The sequence below is a fragment of the Melanerpes formicivorus genome, unplaced genomic scaffold (genome assembly GCF_026170545.1).
Source record: "Melanerpes formicivorus ecotype bairdi unplaced genomic scaffold, bMelFor1.0.p_v2 SCAF_77, whole genome shotgun sequence".
Lineage (NCBI taxonomy): Eukaryota > Metazoa > Chordata > Aves > Piciformes > Picidae > Melanerpes > Melanerpes formicivorus.
Window position 1 is genome coordinate 3048598 of NW_027142429.1, and position 20321 is coordinate 3068918.

At 54.2% G+C, this 20321-nt stretch overlaps 1 protein-coding gene across 17 annotated transcripts in view; it reads left to right on the plus strand.

Annotated features, from left to right (window-relative positions):
• The window catches only part of EHMT1 (euchromatic histone lysine methyltransferase 1), a 143906-nt gene that overhangs the window by 121462 nt on the left and 2123 nt on the right, over positions 1 to 20321 (plus strand). For all 17 annotated transcript variants that reach the window (XM_068164139.1, XM_068164148.1, XM_068164151.1 and 14 more), the window contains 8 exons: positions 1905 to 2059; positions 2858 to 3025; positions 3757 to 3901; positions 5041 to 5118; positions 7141 to 7256; positions 10722 to 10808; positions 16004 to 16082; positions 19949 to 20124. In XM_068164139.1, the coding sequence (XP_068020240.1) occupies positions 1905 to 2059; positions 2858 to 3025; positions 3757 to 3901; positions 5041 to 5118; positions 7141 to 7256; positions 10722 to 10808; positions 16004 to 16082; positions 19949 to 20124 (1004 nt within the window). The remainder of the gene's footprint in view (positions 1 to 1904; positions 2060 to 2857; positions 3026 to 3756; positions 3902 to 5040; positions 5119 to 7140; positions 7257 to 10721; positions 10809 to 16003; positions 16083 to 19948; positions 20125 to 20321) is intronic.

Genomic DNA, 20321 nt, shown 5'->3' on the forward strand with positions numbered 1-20321 from the left:
GTGCTGGGAAACATCATCCTGCAGGAGAAGTGCTCCTGATTGTAATTATGCTGCTGTTAGGCAGGAGCTGATGCAAGGCAGAGTAGGGAGTCTGGAGGTCTGCAACCTGTCTGAGCAGCAACATGTGGTGTGCAATCACCAGGATTAATTATTTTCTGTAGATTGAGTGATGGGATGAGGAGTTTCTATTATAGATGTTGCCACAGCAGTGCTGGCAGGGCTGGAAGCCCTCTGCTGTGAGAGGCTGAGAGAGTTGGGCTTGTTCAGCCTGGAGAAGAAAAGGCTCCAGGGAGACCTTCTGGTAGCCTTTCAGTGCTTAGAGGGCTGAGCAGAAAGCTGGGGACAGGCTTTTGAGCATAGCCTCTTGTGACAGGACAAAGGGGGGATGGTTTGAACTGAAAGTGGGAGATGGAGAGGAGGAAGAAATGTTTGACACTGAGGGTGGTGAGAGCCTGGCCCAGGTTCCCCAGAGAGGTGGGAGATGCTCCATCCCTGGGACCATTCTAGGTGAGGTTGTCTGGGGCTGTGAGCAACCTGCTGTAGTTGTGGATGTCCCTGCTGGCTGCAGGAGGGTTGGAACTAGAGGATCTAGATCTAAGGGTCCCTTCCAACCCAAACTATTCCGTGACTCTATAACGAGAGGCAGAAGCTGTAGAGCAAAAGGCCTCCGCACTCCCTGGGGCGTGTCAGTAGCCTCCCTGTTTCAGAAGGGATCTAAGTGAGGTTGCAATGACTAAAGCTGTGCTTTGGTTTTGCTTTAAAATAAAAATTGGGGGGGGGGGGGGGGGAAGGTAGCCAAGTAAGCTGATGCCTGTCCCTGCTGTTGTAATGGGTGTCTTCAGAGCTTGTCGTGGGGAAGGGTTCGCCGTGTGCTGCTGCAAATTGCACTGTAACAGCAAACAGAGTAGCAGGGCTTAAAATACCTCCTTCCAAAAGATGAGTGTTCAGCTATTTCCAGTGCTGCTGCTGAGGGATGAGCACATACAGTATTTAAGAGAAGCCTCAAGTGGGATTGATTGCTTTCCCCGTGGCTCCTGGTTCATTTTCTAGCACCTTCACAGAGCCTGTAGCTTCTGCTCTGCTCTCTGCAGCGCCGGCAGACGAGCTGCTGCTTTCCTGTCTGGCTGGGCTGGGGAAGCACAGCTTTGAGGCTTCTCCAGCGTGTTCATGTCTGCCACCTCTCTTCGTGGATGGATCCAGATTGCTTTGTGGCTTAGGGACAGATGATTTGCCTGTGTGTGTAAGGCAGGTGATGGAGACCTCTCCGTGTGCAGCCTCCTCCTCTTTGGTGCACAGAGATGGCCGCAGTGAGAACTCTCTGTGTGTCTGCACAGAGAATTTCCTGCCTGTCCTGGCAGCCCTGGCCAGAAAGAGCAGTGGATCTGTTGGAGAGGGCCATAGCAATAATGGAAGGGCTGGAAGCCCTCTGCTGTGAGGCCAGGCTGAGAGAGTTCAGCCTGGAGGAGATTCTGGGGAGACCTGCTTAAAGGGATCGAGTAGAAGGCTGGGGACAGGCCTTTGAGCAGGGCCTGCTGTGACAGGACAAGGGCTGATGGTTTGGAACTGAAAAAGGGAGATTCAGACTGCAGAAAAGGGAGAAATTTTGTACACTGAGAGTGGTGAGACCTTGTCCCAAGTTTCCCAGAGAGGTGGTAGCTGACCCATCCCTGGAACCATCCCAGGTCAGGTTATCTGGAGCTCTAAGCAGCCTGCTCTAGTTGCAGGTGTCCCTGCTGACCTGGAAAGGTCCTTTCCCACCCAAACCATTCCATGATCCTCCACAGAGAAGGAGACTGCAAGCCACATGTTTCATGCTGCAAGTGTAGAGCTAAGGGTGGCGAAGTCCCAAAGGGATGGGGTTTGAATGCACTAAACAGCCTCTGCTCTGTCTCCTTTCCCTCCAGGAGGAAAATATCTGTTTGCACTGGGCTGCTTTTTCTGGCTGTGTGGACATAGCAGAGATCCTGCTGGCTGCTAAGTGTGATCTGCACGCTGTGAATATCCACGGGGACTCACCCCTGCACATTGCAGCCAGGGAGAACCGCTACGAGTGTGTCGTGTGAGTACAGCTCCAGCCCCGCTGCTTCTCTCCCTTCCCCTCCTCACTCCTTTCCACCCAGCTGCTCCTGGCAAGCTCAGGAGATCCTTTAGAAATGCCTTTGGCACCTAAGCACAAACCAAAAAGGGGATGGAAGGCTTGTTTCTCCACTGGCCTGCTCCTCTGGGCAGTGGGTCTGAAATACTACTGCTGAACAAGAGATGAGAAAGCATGGAGCTGTCCTGGAGCCTTGGCCAGAGGGTCAAAGGGCCTTGCTCAGCCTGGGCTTCCCACCAGCAGGGCACCAGCCATCCTTCATTAAAGCTTTTTGTTTTTTCCCCACAACTAGCATGGCTTAATATGGTAACAGGGCTTTGCTCCTTGCCTGCTCTGAATAAAGCCATCATGTGCACTCACCAAAAGCTGGTGAGTATAAACAAGGGCCAAGTCCAGTCCCAGTTTCCTGTGGGACCCTTCTGCTTCCACCCTACCTTTCCCACCCCGTGTCTCTCCTTGCCAGAGAGTTTGAAGCCTGCCTGGAGCTAGGCTGGTACCAGCAGGGTACCTGGCATGCCTGAAGCAAGGCGAGGTTTGCCCAGAGCTCTCACGAGCGCCTAGAGCTCCAGTCTGTGGCTTCTGCCAGCGCCTTCACCTAGAAGGATTCACTGAACCATGCTTAATAAAGAAACCTCAGGTGATTATTCACTACCACAGATTCTTCCTTGTCCCTTAGGGGCTGGCTGGAGGGTGTGATTCAGCTCGTTTTCCCCTTGTGTGGGTTCGTTCAGGGGGTGCTGATCCTCTCTTGCTGTTTTGCAGTCTCTTTCTTTCCCGTGGCTCGGATGTCACTTTAAAGAACAAGGAGGGTGAGACTCCACTCCAGTGCTCCAGCCTTAACTCTCAGGTCTGGGTGGCCCTACAGATGAACAAGACTCTAAAAGAATCATCTACTGAGAAGCCTCCCCAGATAGACAAGGTGGTGAGCAGGTGAGGATATACCTGGCTGTGCTTTTGTGGGTCGTGGATTTAGAGCCTTTGCACCGGGGAGGCTGGGGGCCTGGTTTGGGAAAGGACTGCCAGGGCATGCTTAGCTTTTATAACTGGTGTGAAGGGCAGTTTGAGATTAGCAAGAGCTCAGAACATGCTGATTCAGACTGTGGTTTGTAAATTCATCCTCCTAGTGGAAATGTTTGCAAGCACAAAGAGCAATCTGGAAGACAGGGTGATAAAAAATGAACTCTTGTGTTAGCCTGAGCTGCTTTCAAGCTCTGAGTGCTCAGTGATCAGACAATAATGCTGCCCCAGGATTGGGGGGGGTGTGGGGCAGAGCTTTTCTTCTGTTCAGCCTGGAGAAGAGAAAGCTCCAAGCAAGACCTTTCTGTGGCCTTCCAGTACCTGAAGGGGCTACAGGAAAGCTGGGGAGGGACTTCTAGAAGGGCTTGTAGTGGTAGGATGGGAGGGAATGGATTTGAGCTGGAGGAGGGGAGATTGAGAGTGGAGATGAGGAAGAAATTCTTTCCAGTGAGGGTGGGGAGACACTGGCACAGGTTGCCCAGGGAGGCTGTGGCTGCCCCCTGCCTGGAGGTGTTCAAGCCAGGCTGGATGAGGCCTTGAGCAACCTAGGCTAGTGCAGCCAATGCCAGGGAGATTGGACCTCAGGGTCCTTGCAAGCCAACCTGTTCTGTGAATCTGTGACATTCTCTTTCTGCCACGGACAGAGACATCGCCCGGGGCTACGAGCGGATCCCCATCCCCTGCGTCAACTCGGTGGACAGCGAGCCCTGCCCCACCAACTACAAATACGTGTCGCAGAACTGCGTCACCTCCCCCATGGACATCGACAGGAACATCACCCACCTGCAGGTGTGCCCCTGCCCTGCTCCCTGCAGCAAATGCAGCCTGCCCTGCTCCCTGCAGCAAACGCAGCCTGCCCTGCCCTGCTCCCTGCAGCAAATGCAGCCTGCCCTGCCCTGCTCCCTGCAGCAAATGCAGCCTGCCCTGCTCCCTGCAGCAAATGCAGCCTGCCCTGCCCTGCTCCCTGCAGCAAATGCAGCCTGCCCTGCTCCCTGCAGCAAATGCAGCCTGCCCTGCCCTGCTCCCTGCAGCAAATGCAGCCTGCCCTGCCCTGCTCCCTGCAGCAAACGCAGCCCGTGCACTCAGAATGCTGCTGTCTGCTCCTGATGCTGCTCCAAGCTCCACCTGAGGCTGCAGTCCTAAACGCCAGCTCCTGCTCTAGGAGATGGGATTCTGCTTTTCTTCCTTGCTGAGACTCGAGATCACCTCTGCTCAGCTGTCTGGTGCAGCATCAGCCATCTGGTGCTGGCTGATCTGGCTCCCATTTAGCCTCTCACTCTTTGTGTCTGGAGAGCTAGGGAGTTGTTGTTCCCTGTGCTGTCTTCCTACTGACTGCAGCATCCAGGCTGAGGTCTTCGTGGTCATACTGGAAGTTCAGGGTTGTGAAAGCAGAGTAGGGGAAACATAGGGTGAGGCTGACCCCTCTGGGTACAGCTCTGAGGTGGCCAAAGTGCACTGCCAAGCCCTGTTGTGCAGCAGCTGGTGGTGGGACTGCGTTGGTTTGGGGAGTGCTGGGGAAGCAGCCAGCTGGAGCACCCAGATGGGAAGAAGCAAGCAGCAGGGGAGCGCTGAGACATCATATTGCATCATCTCCTAGCTCTGGTCTCCTCTTAGAGCTTTCCTTGCCCTCAAGTGTAGAATACAGCTCGTAGGCCATGGAGGAAGGTTGGTTACAGAGGGGGACATCCTCTCCTTAGAAATGGAGATGGCTCAGTGTGAGTTCCTTGTCTGCAAGCCCAGGTCCTTTGATATTCATCACACAGAGAGATAAATACCAGAGTACAAATGCCACTGAAGCAGCGAAGCTTGGTTGTCTTTCTGTCTAACATGCTGGAGCAGCAGGCTGGTGGTTTCCTCTCTGGCCTGGCCACAGGAGCTGTTGTCTCTGTGTGAGTGGTGTGGAGCTAACTCCTGTTCTTCTCTTCCAGTATTGTGTGTGTATAGACGACTGCTCCTCCAGCAACTGCATGTGTGGCCAGCTCAGTATGCGCTGCTGGTATGATAAGGTGAGGACACAGACCCTCCTGTTGGCTTCCTCCAGTGTTTGGGAGCTGAGCTTTGCCCAGTCCAGGGCTTGTGGCAGTACTTTTCCAACAGCTCCTTGCGCAGCTCCTCCCTTTTTGCTTTTAAAAGGCCTCAAGGCGCGGCCTCAGCCGGGAGACCTGTGGGCTGACAGCGGAATGGGGACTCAGGGAAGCTTTCCTGGTGTTATTTATTTGTGTTCCCCTCGTGCCAAGTGAGCCATTAATTACAGCCATGTGATAGAGAGCACTTAATAACCCATGCGTGAAATCAGCTCCCGTTTCGGAGCCGCGCAGCACGCTGCGCTCTGTAAACAAGGGGAGGGGAGGGGAGGGGAGGAGGGCTTCTGGCCTTTTATTTATGGTGATGAAGGCAAAGTGAAGCTGTTTTTAACTGCAGCATTGCCAGGAGCCTGGTTTGGTTTGGGTAAGTGTGCTTCAAGCCCTCCAGGGAGGCTTTGAGGTTGATGTTCGGACAGGTTTGTGCTGCGCTCAGGAGCTGGGTGAATCTCTCCACCTTCCTCCCCCCCCGGGGGGCACGCTGGCAACTTTCTTTGCTTCAGAGCCATTTTGTTGACATGCTAATAGGTAATTACATCTTGCAAACCTTAACAGCCAAATTTGTTAAAATGTGATGAGCTGCCTCACCAGCTCCCTTAATCATTCAGGGTTGGCAGCTTTTTGGGGGAGTGTCATCCGGGGAGGTAACGTGGCTCAACGGATCTTTGGTGTGCTGGATTCGCCCCCTGGAAGCTTAGGCTTCGTTCCAGGGACAGACTTAAGCATCAAGTTCTGCCCTCCAGTACTTCAAAACAGTCGTTGTGATGGGGCACACTGTGAGCTCTGAGGGTTGGTGGTGTGTGGAGTGATGGCAGGCAGCAAAACTCTGGCTGGTGTCTGGCTGTGTGTCAGCTCTGGGTGGTAGCGGCGAGCGTGCCCCTGCCAGGGTAGGGCAGAACCGCTGCAGAGGTTGAGGTCTGGGGTGGGCTGAAAATTGCCCCCAATATTAAATGGCCAAAGCAGCTCAGCTGGAAGCAAATGGAGCTGTACTGACAAGCAAAACTACAATCTGCAATGGAATACAATGGATATGTGCAAAGCCAAAATTTAGAATCATAGAATCAATAAGGTTGGAAAAGACCTCAGAGATCATCAAGTCCAAGCTGTCACCCAACACCTCCTGACGCCCAAACCATGGCTCCAAGTGCCACATCCAATCCCCTCCTGAACACCTCCAGGGATGGTGACTCCACCACCTCCCTGGGCAGCACATTCCAATGGCCAATCTCTCTTGCTGGAAAGAACTTTCTTCTCACCTCCAGCCTAAACTTCCCCTGGTGCAGCTTGAGACTGTGTCCTCTTGTTCTGGTGCTGCTTGCCTGGGAGAAGAGACCAACCCCCACCTGGCTACAACCTCCCTTCAGGGAGTTGGAGACAGCAGTAAGGTCTGCCCTGAGCCTCCTCTACTCCAGGCTAAGCAACCCCAGCTCTATTTACATATATCTATAAGCATTTACAAGTGGATAAACAGCACAAGAACCCCCCCTGGACAAACCAGGGGAACGAACAGCTTCCCCCTCCCTGCTCCCTACCGTCCTGTACACAGCAAGAGGAGAGAAGGAGCAGAGCGTTGTTTGGTTAGTGCTTAGCCAAAACAAAGCGATGCAGCCAAGGTCAGCAAAGAGCCAGCAGAAACACCAGCCAGAGGGAGGAAGCTGAAAAGAGAGAGAGTTAGTTTACAGATCTAAGCTTTATAGCAGCTGTCTGTCCAGTGGGATTATTCAGAGCTTATCATTGTTTCCCTTGTTACACCCAGTGGCGATTTGTTGACATTCTACCACTCTCTGCTCAAGATCGGTGGAGAATTTTCCAAGCACAGCCTGAAACTCCCACAAGATCTGATGCTGCTTTTGGGGGGAGGTTGGGTCAGGGCTGTTTTGCCTCTTCTGGCTTGGAGGGTTCAGAGGAACAGCCAGCTAACCAGTCTTGAATGCCTCTGCTCCTCAGGATGGCCGACTCCTGCCTGAGTTCAACATGGCCGAGCCGCCGCTGATCTTCGAGTGCAATCACGCGTGCTCCTGCTGGAGAACCTGCAGGAACCGGGTGGTGCAGAACGGGCTCAGGTGAGGAGGAGGATCCAAACACAGCTTAGCTTGGCAAGACCAGCACCAGGCTCCTCAGCTTGCTGGCTCTCTAGTCTCAGCTCACCCACAGAGCCACAAAACCCTGGCTTCCTGAGGGGAGACAGAAGTTGGGGTGGAGCAGGTGCCGGCGCGGCGTGGTCGGGATGCAGGCAGGCTCCTGTGTGCTGCTGGTGGGAGCGAAGCGGCAGTGAGTTACGAGCTCAGTTAACCTTTGCACCCTGTCCCATCACATGGAGCTGCAGTGTTCTCTCATCAGCCTGGCCTTAAAACATGAAAATGGCTTCTGGGTTTGCCTGGATGTAACTTTTCAGGCGGGGATCTGTGGCTTGGAAGAGACCTTTAAGACCATCAAGTCCAGCTATGGTCCCAGCGCTGCCAAGTCACCACTAACCCATGTCCCTCAGCACCACATCCACGTGGCTTTGAAACCCCTCTAGGGACGGGCACTCCACCACTGCCCTGGACAGCCTGTTCCAGGCCTTGACAACCCTTCTGGGGAACAAATTGTTCATTGTGTCCAACCTAAACCTCCTCTGGTGCAACTTGAGGCTGTGTCTTCTTTTTCTTTTGCTTGTTCCTTGGGAGAAGAGACCAGACCCCCCCTGGCTCCAACCTCTCAGAGAGTAGTAGAGAGCCAGAAGGTCTTTCCTTAGCAATAGACCAGCACTCCCAGACTTGACTGCTTACAATGTCCCAGTTAATGGTGTGACTTCCCCCTGAACTGGCTCCCTGAGTACCTGCTGGCCTCAGTGCTTAGGATTAGGCCATTAGGATTTTGCTGCCAGGCTGAAAATGTAACTCTTCTGGTTTGACTCTCTGCTGTGGAGAAGTTTGCCACTGCACCAAGTTCAAAGGAGTCCCACTGGGAAAAAAGAAGACTGTGGCACTTTTCTTTCCCCTGTAGCACTGACAAGACTTTTTTTCCTCCTTGTTAAGCTTTGTAGTTTCAGTGACATTTTGGGACGTTAAAAATAAGTGAGGAGAAAGCTTGATGCATTTCCACAGAACTTTTCCTTCTCTCTGGTTTATCCCTGCCAAGCTCCAGAGCTCTGGTGTGTCTATGTGGGTGTTCATTTAGGAGCTGTACAGCTAGAGCTGTTGGGTTTGCATTTCAGCCTCGGTGAAGTGTTTCTCTGACAGACAGAAGGGTTGAACGCCCAACCGTGAGCCTGGGAGAGCTGGTGGTAGGGACAGGGGCTTGGCAGAGCTGGGCTTGAGGTCTTGGGGACCCCTGTTTGGGCTGCAGCAAGGCACATGGCTGCTCCTGCTCTATTTGCAGTGCTTCCTTACTCAGATTTGCTCTGAATTATCTCCACTCAGCAGCACACAGGTTTCCATCTGGCCCCACCTCAGCTGGGAGGCAGAGATCAGAGCTGTGGTCCTGCTTCTGCCAGTGTCAGCCCTGCAGCAGAGCCTGCACCTGAGCTTGGCTCTGATGGGATGGACAAGGCAAAACATAGGGGAGCTTCCTCAAGGCTGAAATCAGAGAATCACAGAATGGGGGCTTTTGACAGGGACCTCTGGGGACCATCCAGTCCAGCCCTCTGCTCCAGCAGCGTCACCCACAGCAGCTTGCTCAGGATCACAATGTCCACCTGGGTTTGGAATCTCTCCAGAGGAGGAGACTCCCCAGCCTCTCTGGGCAGCCTGCTCCAGGGCTTCAGCACCCTCACACCAAAGACCTTTCTTATCTTCAGATGGAACCTCCTGGGTTCCAGTTTGTGCCCATTGCCCTTTGTCCTGTCTGTGGGCACTGACAAGTGTCTGACCCTGTCCTCTTGTCCCTCACCCTTTAGCTCTTGCTGAGTCCTGATCAGATCCTCTCTGGGGCTGCTCTTGTCCAGGCTCAACAGCCCCAGGGCTCTCAGCCTTTGCTCCTCACAGAGATGCTCCAGGCCACTCAGCATCTTCAAAGCCTCTGCTGGACTCTCTCCAGTAGTTCCCTGCCTTTTTTGAACTGGGGAGCCCAGAACTGGATCCAGTACTTCAGCTGTGGCCTCTCTAGGGCAGAATAGAGTGGGAGGAGACCCTCCCTTGTCCTGCTAGCCACACTCTTTTTCATATACCCAAACAGAGTGGTATAACCAGTTCCCTGAGAGCCAGCATGAAGTCATTTCTTGCCCTGGTGAAGGCTTCAGGAGCTGTGAGGAAACAGAAGCAAACATGCAGCCCTTGGTTTGAGCTGACACTGCAAGGAGGGAATGGGGGGGGGGGAAGAGAGCTACTGGGAAAAACAAGAGGGTGAAGTTCAGGTGAGAGTCAGATTTCTCTTTATTCTGACAACAGCGCTGCTGAGAGCAGCGTTTGGTTCCCTTGGGGGCAGAACAAACCTTCCCCAGCCCTGGAGACTGTTCATCCTGCACTTAACTCAAGTTCTGGCTGAGCAGGAGGCAGAGTGGCTTACAGGATTGTTTCTCTGCCTATAAACCCCATCAGTAAAATTCCACACAGCTGCTATTACACCAACAAGTTTCAAGTTGCAGCCTTTCTTCCTTGTCTTTCAGCCAGGGAGCTGGATCTGATGGAGCTGCTAAATGCACTGGCCTCAGCAGAGGGCACAGGGATCAGAGCTCTTAGCTCAGGGTGTTCTGAAATCACCATGAGCTCCCTGCCTTGCCCCTGCAGCACCCCTCCCTGCAGATCCACCCTGTCCTAGGTGCCCTTCCCCCTCCCCTGCCCTCCCCTGAGTGCTGGGTGTGTGTGGAAGGGAAGAGAACTGCTGGTGGTGGGAGTCTGGTCTCCTGTGTGTAAATCATCAGTGGTGTAGCCACACTGAGCATCCAGTCTCACACCCTCTTCCCCAGTCTCTGGCTGTGCCCCTTGCAAGCTGCATGGAGGAGGTGCTGGTGGGTGCCCAGCCCTTGTCCCCATCCCTTCTGCCCACATGCTCAGTGGTGGGAGTGGAGAGCCCCCACTGATGCCAGCAGGAGAACTCAGGGGGTCCAATTTTGGAATCATCTTTGAGGTTGTGCTGATGGAAAGGTGCTGCCTGTTTCTTTGTCATCTCTGTAGTGGGCTGAGGGAGCTGGGGTTGTCCAGGCTGGAGAAGAGGAGGCCGAGGAGAGACCTCGTTGCTCTCTGCAGCTCCCTGAAAAGAGATTGGAGTGAGCTGGGAGTTGGTCTCTTCTCCCCAGTGATAGCATGAGAGGAAATGGCCTCAAGCTACACCAGGAGAGGTTTGGGTTGGACATGAGAAGAAACTTCTTCTCTGCAGGGGTTCTCAAACACTGGAGCAGGCTGCCCAGGGGGGTGGTTGAGTCTCAGTGCCTGCAGGTGTTTGACAGAGGCAGAGATGTGCTGAGGGCCATGGCTTAGCCCCAGCCTTGGTAGAATTGGAGAATGCTTGGACTCAGTGCTTTGCAAGCAAGTTGAGTCTGTGATTCAGTGCCAGTTGCTTGTCTGTCTGTGCAGAGCTGCCATTCATGTGGTCCCTCTCTCCTGCAGGACTCGGTTGCAGCTCTACCGGACGCAGCGGATGGGCTGGGGAGTGCGGACAACACAGGACATCCCCCTGGGAACCTTCGTCTGCGAGTAAGCTCTGCAGCTTGCCTGAGCCCCTCAGGGCTGGCCTGCTTCCCTCCTCTCCAAGGAGGGTTTTCACCCAAAGCAAATTGGCACCCAGCTCAGCCAGAGGTTTCCTGCACTGTTTGTCCCTGTCCTCATGGCAGGACGTTTTCTCCATCAGTCTCTGTCTTGCTGAGGTTTGTGCTCAGCCCTCGCCCCTCTTCAGACACAAGAGAAAAGGGGATTTGGGTTCTGCTGTAAGTGTGCTCTACTCATGTGTGCCCTGTGGGTATTCATAGAGTCATAGAAGGGACCTTAAACATCATCCAGTTCCAACCCCCACATCATGGGCAAGCACACCTCCCACCAGCCCAGCTTGCTCAAGGCCTCATCCAGCCTGGCCCTGAACACCTCCTGGGAGGAGGCAGCCACAGCCTCCCTGGGCAACCTGTGCCAGTATGTCTCTACCTTCACTCTCAAGTATTCCTTCCTCATCTCCAGTCTCAATCTCTCCTCTTCCAGCTCAAAGCCATTGCCCCTTGTCCTACCACTCCAAGCCCTTGTCCAAGGAGCCCCTTCAGGCCCTGGAAGGCTGCTCTGAGGTCTCCCTCCAAGCTGAACAGCCCCAGCTCTCCCAGCCTGTCCTTGTAGGGGAGGATGCTACGGGCTGGGGGACACTTAAGGCCAAGGCAATTTGGAACAACCTGGTTCTATCAGATCATGTTTTTTTCTGTTTCAGTTCTGACTCCTCAGGAGGCTTTCCAAGTGTCCCAGCTCTGCTTTGGGTCTGATTCAGCAGAACAGCAAAGCACTTGGCCTTGAGCACAGGGTTCGGCCCCGAGTCAATAAAGTACTTAAGAACAAAAAATGTTCAGGTTTATGTCTAGTGAGAAAGAAATCTGCTGGTGAACCCCCTTTAGGCTTTAAAGTGGTGCCTCTGCTTTACTAAACATTGTGGAAAGTGTTTTTCTTCCTTGCAATGCTAACAGTGAGTTAAAACCTCCTAAAGACCTTGGAAATAGGTGCTGGGGTGTTGGGGGATTGTTCCTTGTGGAGCTAGTTGTTGATGTTCTGCAGGGTTGGGGTGAGGGCTGGGGGAAGATCAGCTGCAGCAGATCAGCCAAGTGTTTGTTCCCTGTTAGGATCTGCCAGATACTAAAGGGTTTGCTCAGAGGTAAAGCTTTAAACTGCTGTTTCTGAGGGTTGTCTCCACTCTGTCTTCAGAGATTCAGGGAATGGTTTGGGTTGGAAGGGACATTAAAGATCATCTAGTTCCAACCCTCACACCATGGGCAGAGACACTTCCCACCAGCCCAGGTTGCTCAAGGCCTCATCCAACCTGGCCTTGAACACCTTCAGGCAGGAGGCAGCCACAGCCTCCCTGGGTCACCTGTTCCAGTATCTCTCCACCCTCACTCTAAAGAATTTCTTCCCAATCTCCAGTCTCTATCTCCCCTCTCCCAGCTCAAAGCCATTGCCCCTTGTTCTGTCACTCCCAGCCCTTCTCAAGTCCCTCCCCAGCTTTCTTGTAGCCTCTTCAGTTACTGGAAGGCTGCTCTATGGTCTTGCTGGAGTTTTCTCTTCTCCAGGCTGAACATCTCCGACTCTCCCATAGGGGAGGTTCTTCATCCCTCTAATCATCTTCATGGGCTCCCCTGGACCTGCTCCTGTAGTTCCATGTCCTTCCTGTGCTGGGGGCACTAGAGATAGGGCTTTGTTAAGTACCAAAGGTTCCTGTGTCCCAGGTCAGTGGCCAGAGGTGAGGCAGAGCCTGTGAGTAAAACTGCTCCCAAAGGAGCATTTGGCTGACTTAACCAAATCCTGGAACACTGACAGGCAGGAGGAATGAACAGTGGTGAGGAGGCAGCCCAGGGAGACAGGGCAGCCCTCTGCACAGTGTGATTCACACAGCTGGTTGCAGAGCATGTCAGAGCTGAGGGGGTGCAGATACCCCAACAGCTCAGCTCTTGCCTCCACCCTTGGCAGGAGCTGCTGAAGCTGTTTCAGTGGCAGCTCCATCTCCTTCATTCCCCAGATGAGCTAATGCATCCCTTGCCCATGCACCTTCCTCCTTATCTCCATCACTCACACGCACATGTTACTTACTCAGCTCCCCAGCTCACGGTGCTCCTCTCCTCCTCAAGCCAGCTGCACTGATGAGTGAGGACTCCTCTGAGTCTTCATGGGCAGCCTAAAGACTTGGGTGGTTCCTCTCCTGGATTCACAGATTGCATTAGGTTGGAAGGGACCCCAAAGGTCACCTTGGGCAACCTTGCTGCAGGCAGCAGGGATAGCTCCAACTAAGTCAGGCTGCCCAGGTCCACATCAGGTCTCAGCTTGAATGTCTCTGAGGTTGGGGCCTCCAGCCACATCCCTGGGCAACCTGTTGCAGTATTTCACCACTCTCATTGTGAAGAACTTCCTCTTCATGCCCAAGCTAACTCTGCCCTGCTCCAGTTTCAAACCACTGCCCCTCACCCTATCCCCACAGCCCTTCTGAGCATTCCCTCCCCAAGCCTTCCTGCAGGGCCCCTTCAGATACTGAAATGCTGCTCTGAGGTCTCTCCAGAGCCTTCTCCTCTCCAGGCTGAACAGCCCCAGCCTGTCCTTCTCTCTCTGGTCACCTTTTCTTTGCAGCTTGCAGAGCCACTCACTTCCCAGGTCCCAGGTTATGGAAGGATGTGTGCAAAAGGGAGCAGGGTCCTCAGCCCTGCTTCAGAAAGAGGGGGTGGTGACATTCAAGGCCAAACTTGATATGTCTCTGAGCAGCTTGATCTGGTTGGAGGTGTCCCTGCTGCCTGCAGGGGGGTTGGACAAGATGAGCTTTGAGGCTCCCTTCCAACCTGCTGCAATCTGTGAGACTGAGAAGTGAGTTCCAGGAGCAGTTGTTAGTGGAACACCCAATCAGGCCCTTGTAATTACATTGTGGCTTTGGCTGCACTCAGCTGTAAACCTGAAGTGGCTGTCCCCAGGCACAGTCCCTCTCTGTGCAGCATTGTTCAGCTGCTGCTGGCTGCTCTGCCATGCCACAGCAAGTTCCCCCTCTCTCTTTGGCCTCCATCTTCCAGGGCTTTAGGTCATGGCCCAGCATTTGACTTCCAGCATGGCTGCAGCCTGACAGGAGCCCTTCATGAGTAGTGAGCTGTGCTGGGGGCAGACAGGAGGATCACACACAGCAGCAGCCTCCTGCTCTGCCAGAGCAGCTTGGCCAGATCACCCAGCTCAGGGAACTGCAGCCAAACCATCTCTTGTCACAGAGCACATGGGGCCTCTCCAGCTTGATGTTCTGTGGCTCTCCTCCTGCCCAGCCCTGGGCTTAAAGGGCTGCCTTGATCCACAGGATGTGGTTGAGGGCTTTGAGAATGCCTTGAGAGCTGCAGGGGAATGCTGTGGCAGGGGCTGCTGCTGGTGCAAGGCTCTCCTGATGCTGTGGAGATTATTTATTCATATTGTGAATCCTTGGCTTATAATTAATTAGTGTTGCATGGCAGGCTGGGAAGACTCAGATCCCAGAATCTGCTCTGCTGTTGCTTCTTTCTCATCTCCTCCTGCCTCTCTTGCTTTCATTGCAAGCAGGTCAGGGCTGGAAATCAGAGAATCATAGAGTGTTGGGGGTTGGAAGGGACCTCTGGAGATGATGGAGTTCAACCCCACCTGCCAAAGCAGGGTCACCTAGGACAGGCCACAGAGGAATGCATCCAGGTGGGTCCAGAGAAGGAGACTCCACAGCCTCTCTGGGCAGCCTGCTCCAGGGCTCTGTCACCCTCACATCAAAGAATTTTCTCCTTGTGTTGAGGTGGAATCTCCTGTGTTCCAGTTTGTGCCCATTGCCCTTTGTCCAGGACACTGCTGAGAAGAGCCTGGCCCCTGCTTCTTGACACCCACCCTTCAGATACTTGGAACCAGGCTTCTCTCCTGCAGACTAAACAGCCCCAGGTCTTTCAGCCCTTCCTCCTCAGACAGAGTTTCCAGTCCCTTCAGCATCCTTGGGGCCTCTGTTGGACACACTCTAGGGTATCCCTGTCCTTGAAGTGGGGAGCCCAGGACTGGACCCAGTACTCCAGATGTGGTCTCAGCAGGGCAGAGTAGAGTGGGAGGAGAATCTCCCTTGACCTGCTGGCCATACTCTTCTGAACACAGCCCAGGCCTTCTGTCCCCTCTTCTGAACACAGCCCAGGCCTTCTGTCCCATTGATAACTTACCTATTGCTGTCCCATGGATAACTTACTGTAGGCCAGGACCATCCAAAACTGTTTAAGATGGACACAGGAGGACAAATATGGGAACAGCAGTGCAGCAGGGCCTCCTGCAGCAAGGCATTTGGCATCAAAACTCACATCTCTCTAGGGTGAGAAAGGTCCTGTGTGCATTTAGTCCTTCTCAGCAGGCCAGGCCAAGCAGCACTTGCTTCATGGTGCTGTCAGAGCCTGGTTGTGATCTGTCCTACAGCTGGTTTTACAGCCAGGTGGTTACTACTGGGAGCACATCTCTGATCTAGTCTGGTTAGACAGGGGTTGAGAAAGCAGCCTAGATCCTTCCAGGGCTCCTGCCTGGTTCAGTTTGGGTGAAGACTTTACAAGAAGAGGTTTGTAGGCAGTGTAATCTCTGAGGGTGCTGGAGCCCTGGAGTTGGCTGCCCAGAGAGGTTGTGGAGTGCTGGAGAGCTTCCAGATCCCCCTGGACATCATGATCCTGAGCAACCTGCTGTGGGTGACCCTGCTTTAGATGATCTCCAAAGGTCCCTTCCAACCCCCACCATGCTGGCATTCTGCAAAACTCCCCTGGAAAATGGAGGAAGGACAGAGAGGAACCCTCTGCTCTGGGCTGTGAACAGCACAAGCACTGCAGTGGTGGCTGTGAGAGCCAGGCTGTGAGTCTGCCCATGAGCATGGGGAGAACTGGATGGAGGGGCTGAGCTTGGCCACCACAGAGATATGCAAATGGAGTCACCATCCCCAGGAAGCAGGGACTGTTGCTGGAAGTCAGACTCCATGGTTACATTAAAAGGGTTGCCCTGAAAAGATGAGGTCTGGAGCCAGGTTTTAGCTGCTGTAAGCTGGCAAAGCTCGGGTGGCTCTGAGGTGACCTGCTCTGCCAAGGCTGTGGGCTGCCAGCTGGGGTTGGGATTGATCCCTTTCTTTCCCTCTTCCCAGAAGGAGATGTTCAAGCCCAGGCTTGTGATTGCCTGGGCATCCAATTTCTGCCTCTCCTCTTTGTCTGCAGGTATGTTGGGGAGCTGATATCTGACTCCGAGGCAGATGTCCGTGAGGAGGACTCCTACCTCTTCGACCTTGACAACAAGGTACTGTATCTGAAGGTGTCTCATGAGGCAAACCCAAGGTCTTGCCCCTCCCAAAGAGCAGAGAGACTCTTTGTGTCCATCTTGAGGCACAGCACAAGCTGAAAGCCTGCAAACAGGAGGATTGTGTTCCCAGGATCGAGACGGGCTGAGGTGAGGCTTGGAGGGCTTGGTGCATCTGTAGTGGAGCCCAGCATCCCTGGGCCACCGTGGTGTGTGCTGCCCACACCACCTCTGCTGCAGGATGCTCTTCTGACAAAGCCATTTGGGCAGCCTGAGGTCAGAGGTTCAGTGTCTGATGCTCCAGTTTGCACTTGCAGGCTTGGGGCTGTGTTGATTTGCACCTCTGTAAGTTGTTCATAAAAAGGTGAGCTGCAGGCCTCAGACCCCAGGTTTACTGCTAAAGGGTTTCATCAGCTAACCCTGACTTGAGGCTTATTCTGCTGGTAGTTCTGCTCTGCTCTGAGGAGGGCTGCTCAAGGCAGGGCTGCTTTGAACAGTGTGATCTGAAGCTTTTCAGCAAGGCCATCAGTTCAGGTTTCACATGGGAAAGGAGAGGAGAAAGGTGAGCTGAGGACTCTGAGGAGGGAGGTGGCTTCCCAGGAAGGCTGTAAACAGTGTCTGCTTGTGTGTGTCATCAGAAGCAAGACAGAGGCTGTTGCTTTGGGTTTTGTGTGTGATTTGATTGGGGTTTTTTTAAGCAACAGACACTCAGCAGCTGCAGGAGGACAGGGAATGGTCCTGCAGTCAGTCTGCAGTCATTAAGAGACTGAAAAGCACCAAAGACTTCAATCTGGTTTGGGCATTCAGGAGCCCACCTGGACTTTGCTTTGCCTTTAGGTTATCCCCTGCCTGGCTACCAGGAGGGACAAGCTCTGTGTTTGCTCCTACAAAGCCTTCAGTGAAGCCAGGAGGGAGAGCTGAGTACAGGCACAGGCATCCTCTTATTAGAGCACCTTCAAAGTGGAGCATCTACAGAAAAGCAAGCACCAAGTCATGGAGAGGTGATCAGAAGAGGCCCAAGGGGCTGGGTGGAGGAGGGCAGAGCAGAGCCAGCCAGGAGTAACCTTGGGGTCCTGGTGTGCCTGAGAGGGGTGGCCTGAATGGACCTGAGCTGTAGTGAGTGTGGCTGGGTCATTATTTCTGTTGTCCCTGTTCCTGGTGGTGTCACTCAGGGGCATGGTGGCTGGGTCAGTGTGCCAGGTCATGCAGTCACATCCCACTCCATGTCTGAAAGAGAGCAGACATCACAGCCCCAGCTTGCTGCCATTCTTGGCTTCCCAGGAGGAGGACACACCTCAACAGGTGCTCTCAGCTTCCACTGCTTAGAGGGATGGCTCCCTTCTCTCTTGTACATGGTGGAGAACACTGTGCTCCTTCTGGGGAAGATGAGGTTGAGCTTTTGTTGTGGTTGCCTTCTTGTTGGTGTTGTCCACCCCTCTCCCATGGCAGGCCCATCACACACTTGGCCCTGCTGTGCTCTGGTGAGCAGTGGCAGTGGTCAGAGCTGTACATTGCTGCATCTGTGTGACCTCTGCCTGCAAGCAGGAGGGCTTGCTCCAGGCTTGCTCCAGGCATCCTCCCTTCAAAGACACCCCAGTGCCTTCCCTATCCTGGAAGGAACTCTAGAATGGTTTAGGTTGTAACAGACCTTTCAGAACATCAAGTCCAAGCATTAACCCAGCACTGCCAGGTCACCACTGAACCATGGCCCTCACCTACACAGCTCTGAAACCCCTCCAGGGATGGTGACTCCACCACTGCCCTGGGCAGCCTGTTCCAGGCCTTGACAACCCTTTTAGGGAAGGAAATGCTCAAGTCCAACTTAAGCCTCCCTGCTGCAGCTTGAGGCTGTTTCCTCTTGTCCTATAAAGTGTTCCTTGGGAGGAGAAACCAATCATAGAATTGTTAGGGTAGGAAGGGACCTCAAGGCTCAGCCAGTTCTAACCCCCCTGCCATGGGCAGGGACACCTCACACTACAGCAGGTTGCTCACAGCCACATCCAGACTGGCTGCAAACACCTCCAGGGATGAGGCTTCCACCACCTCCCTGGGCAACCTGTGCCAGGCTCTCACCACCCTCATGGGGAACAACTTCTTCCTAACATCCAATCTCAATCTCCTCACTTCTAGTTTTGTTCCATCCCCCCCAGTCCTATCACTCCCTGACACCCTCAAAAGTCCCTCCCCAGCTTTCTTGTAGCCCCCTTCAGATCCTGGAAGGCCACAATGAGGTCACCTCGGAGCCTTCTCCTCTCCAGACTGAACAGCCCCAACTCCCTCAGTCTGTCCTCACAGCAGAGCAGCTCCAGCCCTCTGCTCATCCTCGTGGCCCTTCTCTGGACAGGCTTCTCACTGCCTCAATGCACTGCCTCACTCCAGAGCAGGTTAATGGTTTCTCTTCTTTCTCTCTCTCTCTTGGTTCCCAACAACCTCATAGCAAGGTGGGAAACAGTTTGCTTTGGGACTTGTCCTCCTCAGGAGCTTCACAGTGAGGACACTGCCTGTGCTGGCCCAGGCAGCAGGCTCCTTTCTGGAGAGCCACATCTTGGCTTGCACGGTGGAGAGCTCAGCCGCTTCTGGCTGGTGAAGCCTCGTAGCAGTGGCTCTTCCATGGATTAAAGTGAGGGGGTGCTGGGAGTTAAACATAGCATTGCAACTGGAGCTGGTTAGCAGTGTGTGTGATGTGAGACCATGTGGGGTGATGCCTCCTCCAGTCCCTGGGACATCTTCCCCTGGGCCCCTGCAGCAGTGGGTGGTGTGATCTGGCTCAGCTCATCCATTAACGACTGCAAGGTGCTTGCCCAAAAGGGAGCTGGAGCACCACTAATGGAGCCTTTTGCTTTTGGCCTCTTTGCAGCTGAAATTAGCTTCTGTAATTAAAGTCTCTGCTTTGCACAGTCATTCTCTGCTGCAACAGAAGAGCCCTGATGGGGGGCTCTTTTATTTTCATGGAAAACAAAGTATTGCTGCTCTCTGGGAAGGGCCTGGCTGTGTTCTCACTTTCTCTTCTATCTGCAAACCTCTGCCTTTTCTGGAGGCTCTGGCTTTGTGTTGCCAAGCTGTTGTGTTCAATTAGAGGACAGAACAGGTGCCTGCTCCCCTGTCCAGCGGCTGTGCCCATAAGGTGTCTGCTCCAAGCATCATAGAATCATAGAGTTCTTTGGGTTGGAAGAGGCCTCTTAGGTCACCCAGTCCAACCAGCGAGCCAACCCCACCATGGCCACTAAACCATGGCCCCAAGTGCCTTGGCCACGCTTTTACTGCACAGCTCCAGGCATGGGGACTGCACCACCTCCCTGGGCAGCCTGTGCCAATCCCTGACCACTCTTGCAGCAAACAAATTAATCCTCATCTCCAACCTCACCCTCCCCTGGCACAATTCCAGGCCATTTCCTTTTGTTCTGTTACCTGATACATGGGAGAAGAGCCCAACCCCCACCTCACTGCAACCTCCTTTCAGGGAGTTGTGGAGAGCAATGAGGTCTCCCTCAGCCTCCTCTCCTCCAGACTGAACACCCCCAGCTCCCTCAGCTGCTCCTCCCTAGCCCTGTTCTGCAGACCCTTCCCCAGCTGTATGCACCAAGGTGGGGCTGGGGATTGCTGATGTGCCAAGCAGTGCCAGGGGCCTTTGGAAGGTGTGTGTGCTGGTGGGTGCCCTGCAGCAGGCTGTGTCTGGGTACAGAGATGTGTTTCGTCCTCCTAAAGCCACCGTGGCTGTCCTGCCCTGGCTCCTCTCGAAGCTCTGCAGAGCAGCTCTGGGGCAGGCGGTGGTTTGCTCGTCTCTTTCATCTGAAGGAGCAGCAGCAGCAGCAGCAGTGGCACTGAAGCTGCCCTCAGCTGATGCCAGCTGCACTGTTGTTCCCCAGGATGGAGAGGTCTACTGCATCGATGCTCGTTTCTACGGCAACATCAGCCGCTTCATCAACCACCTCTGCGAGCCCAACCTCATCCCCGTGCGCGTCTTCATGGCGCACCAGGACCTGCGCTTCCCCAGGATCGCCTTCTTCAGCACCAGGCACATAGAAGCCGGAGAGGAGATCGGGTAGGTGCTGCCCCCGAGGGCTGCCCTGCTCCCCCGGGGCTGCCCTGCTCCCCCAGGGCTGCCCTGCCCCCTCGGGGCTGCCCTGACTCCCCCGGGGCTGCCCTGCCCCCCTGGGGCTGTCCTGCCCTTGGGGAGCCACTGCCTGGCTCTGGGGTGGAGGAAGTGCAAAGGGAAGGAGGCTCAGCTGCTCCTGAACT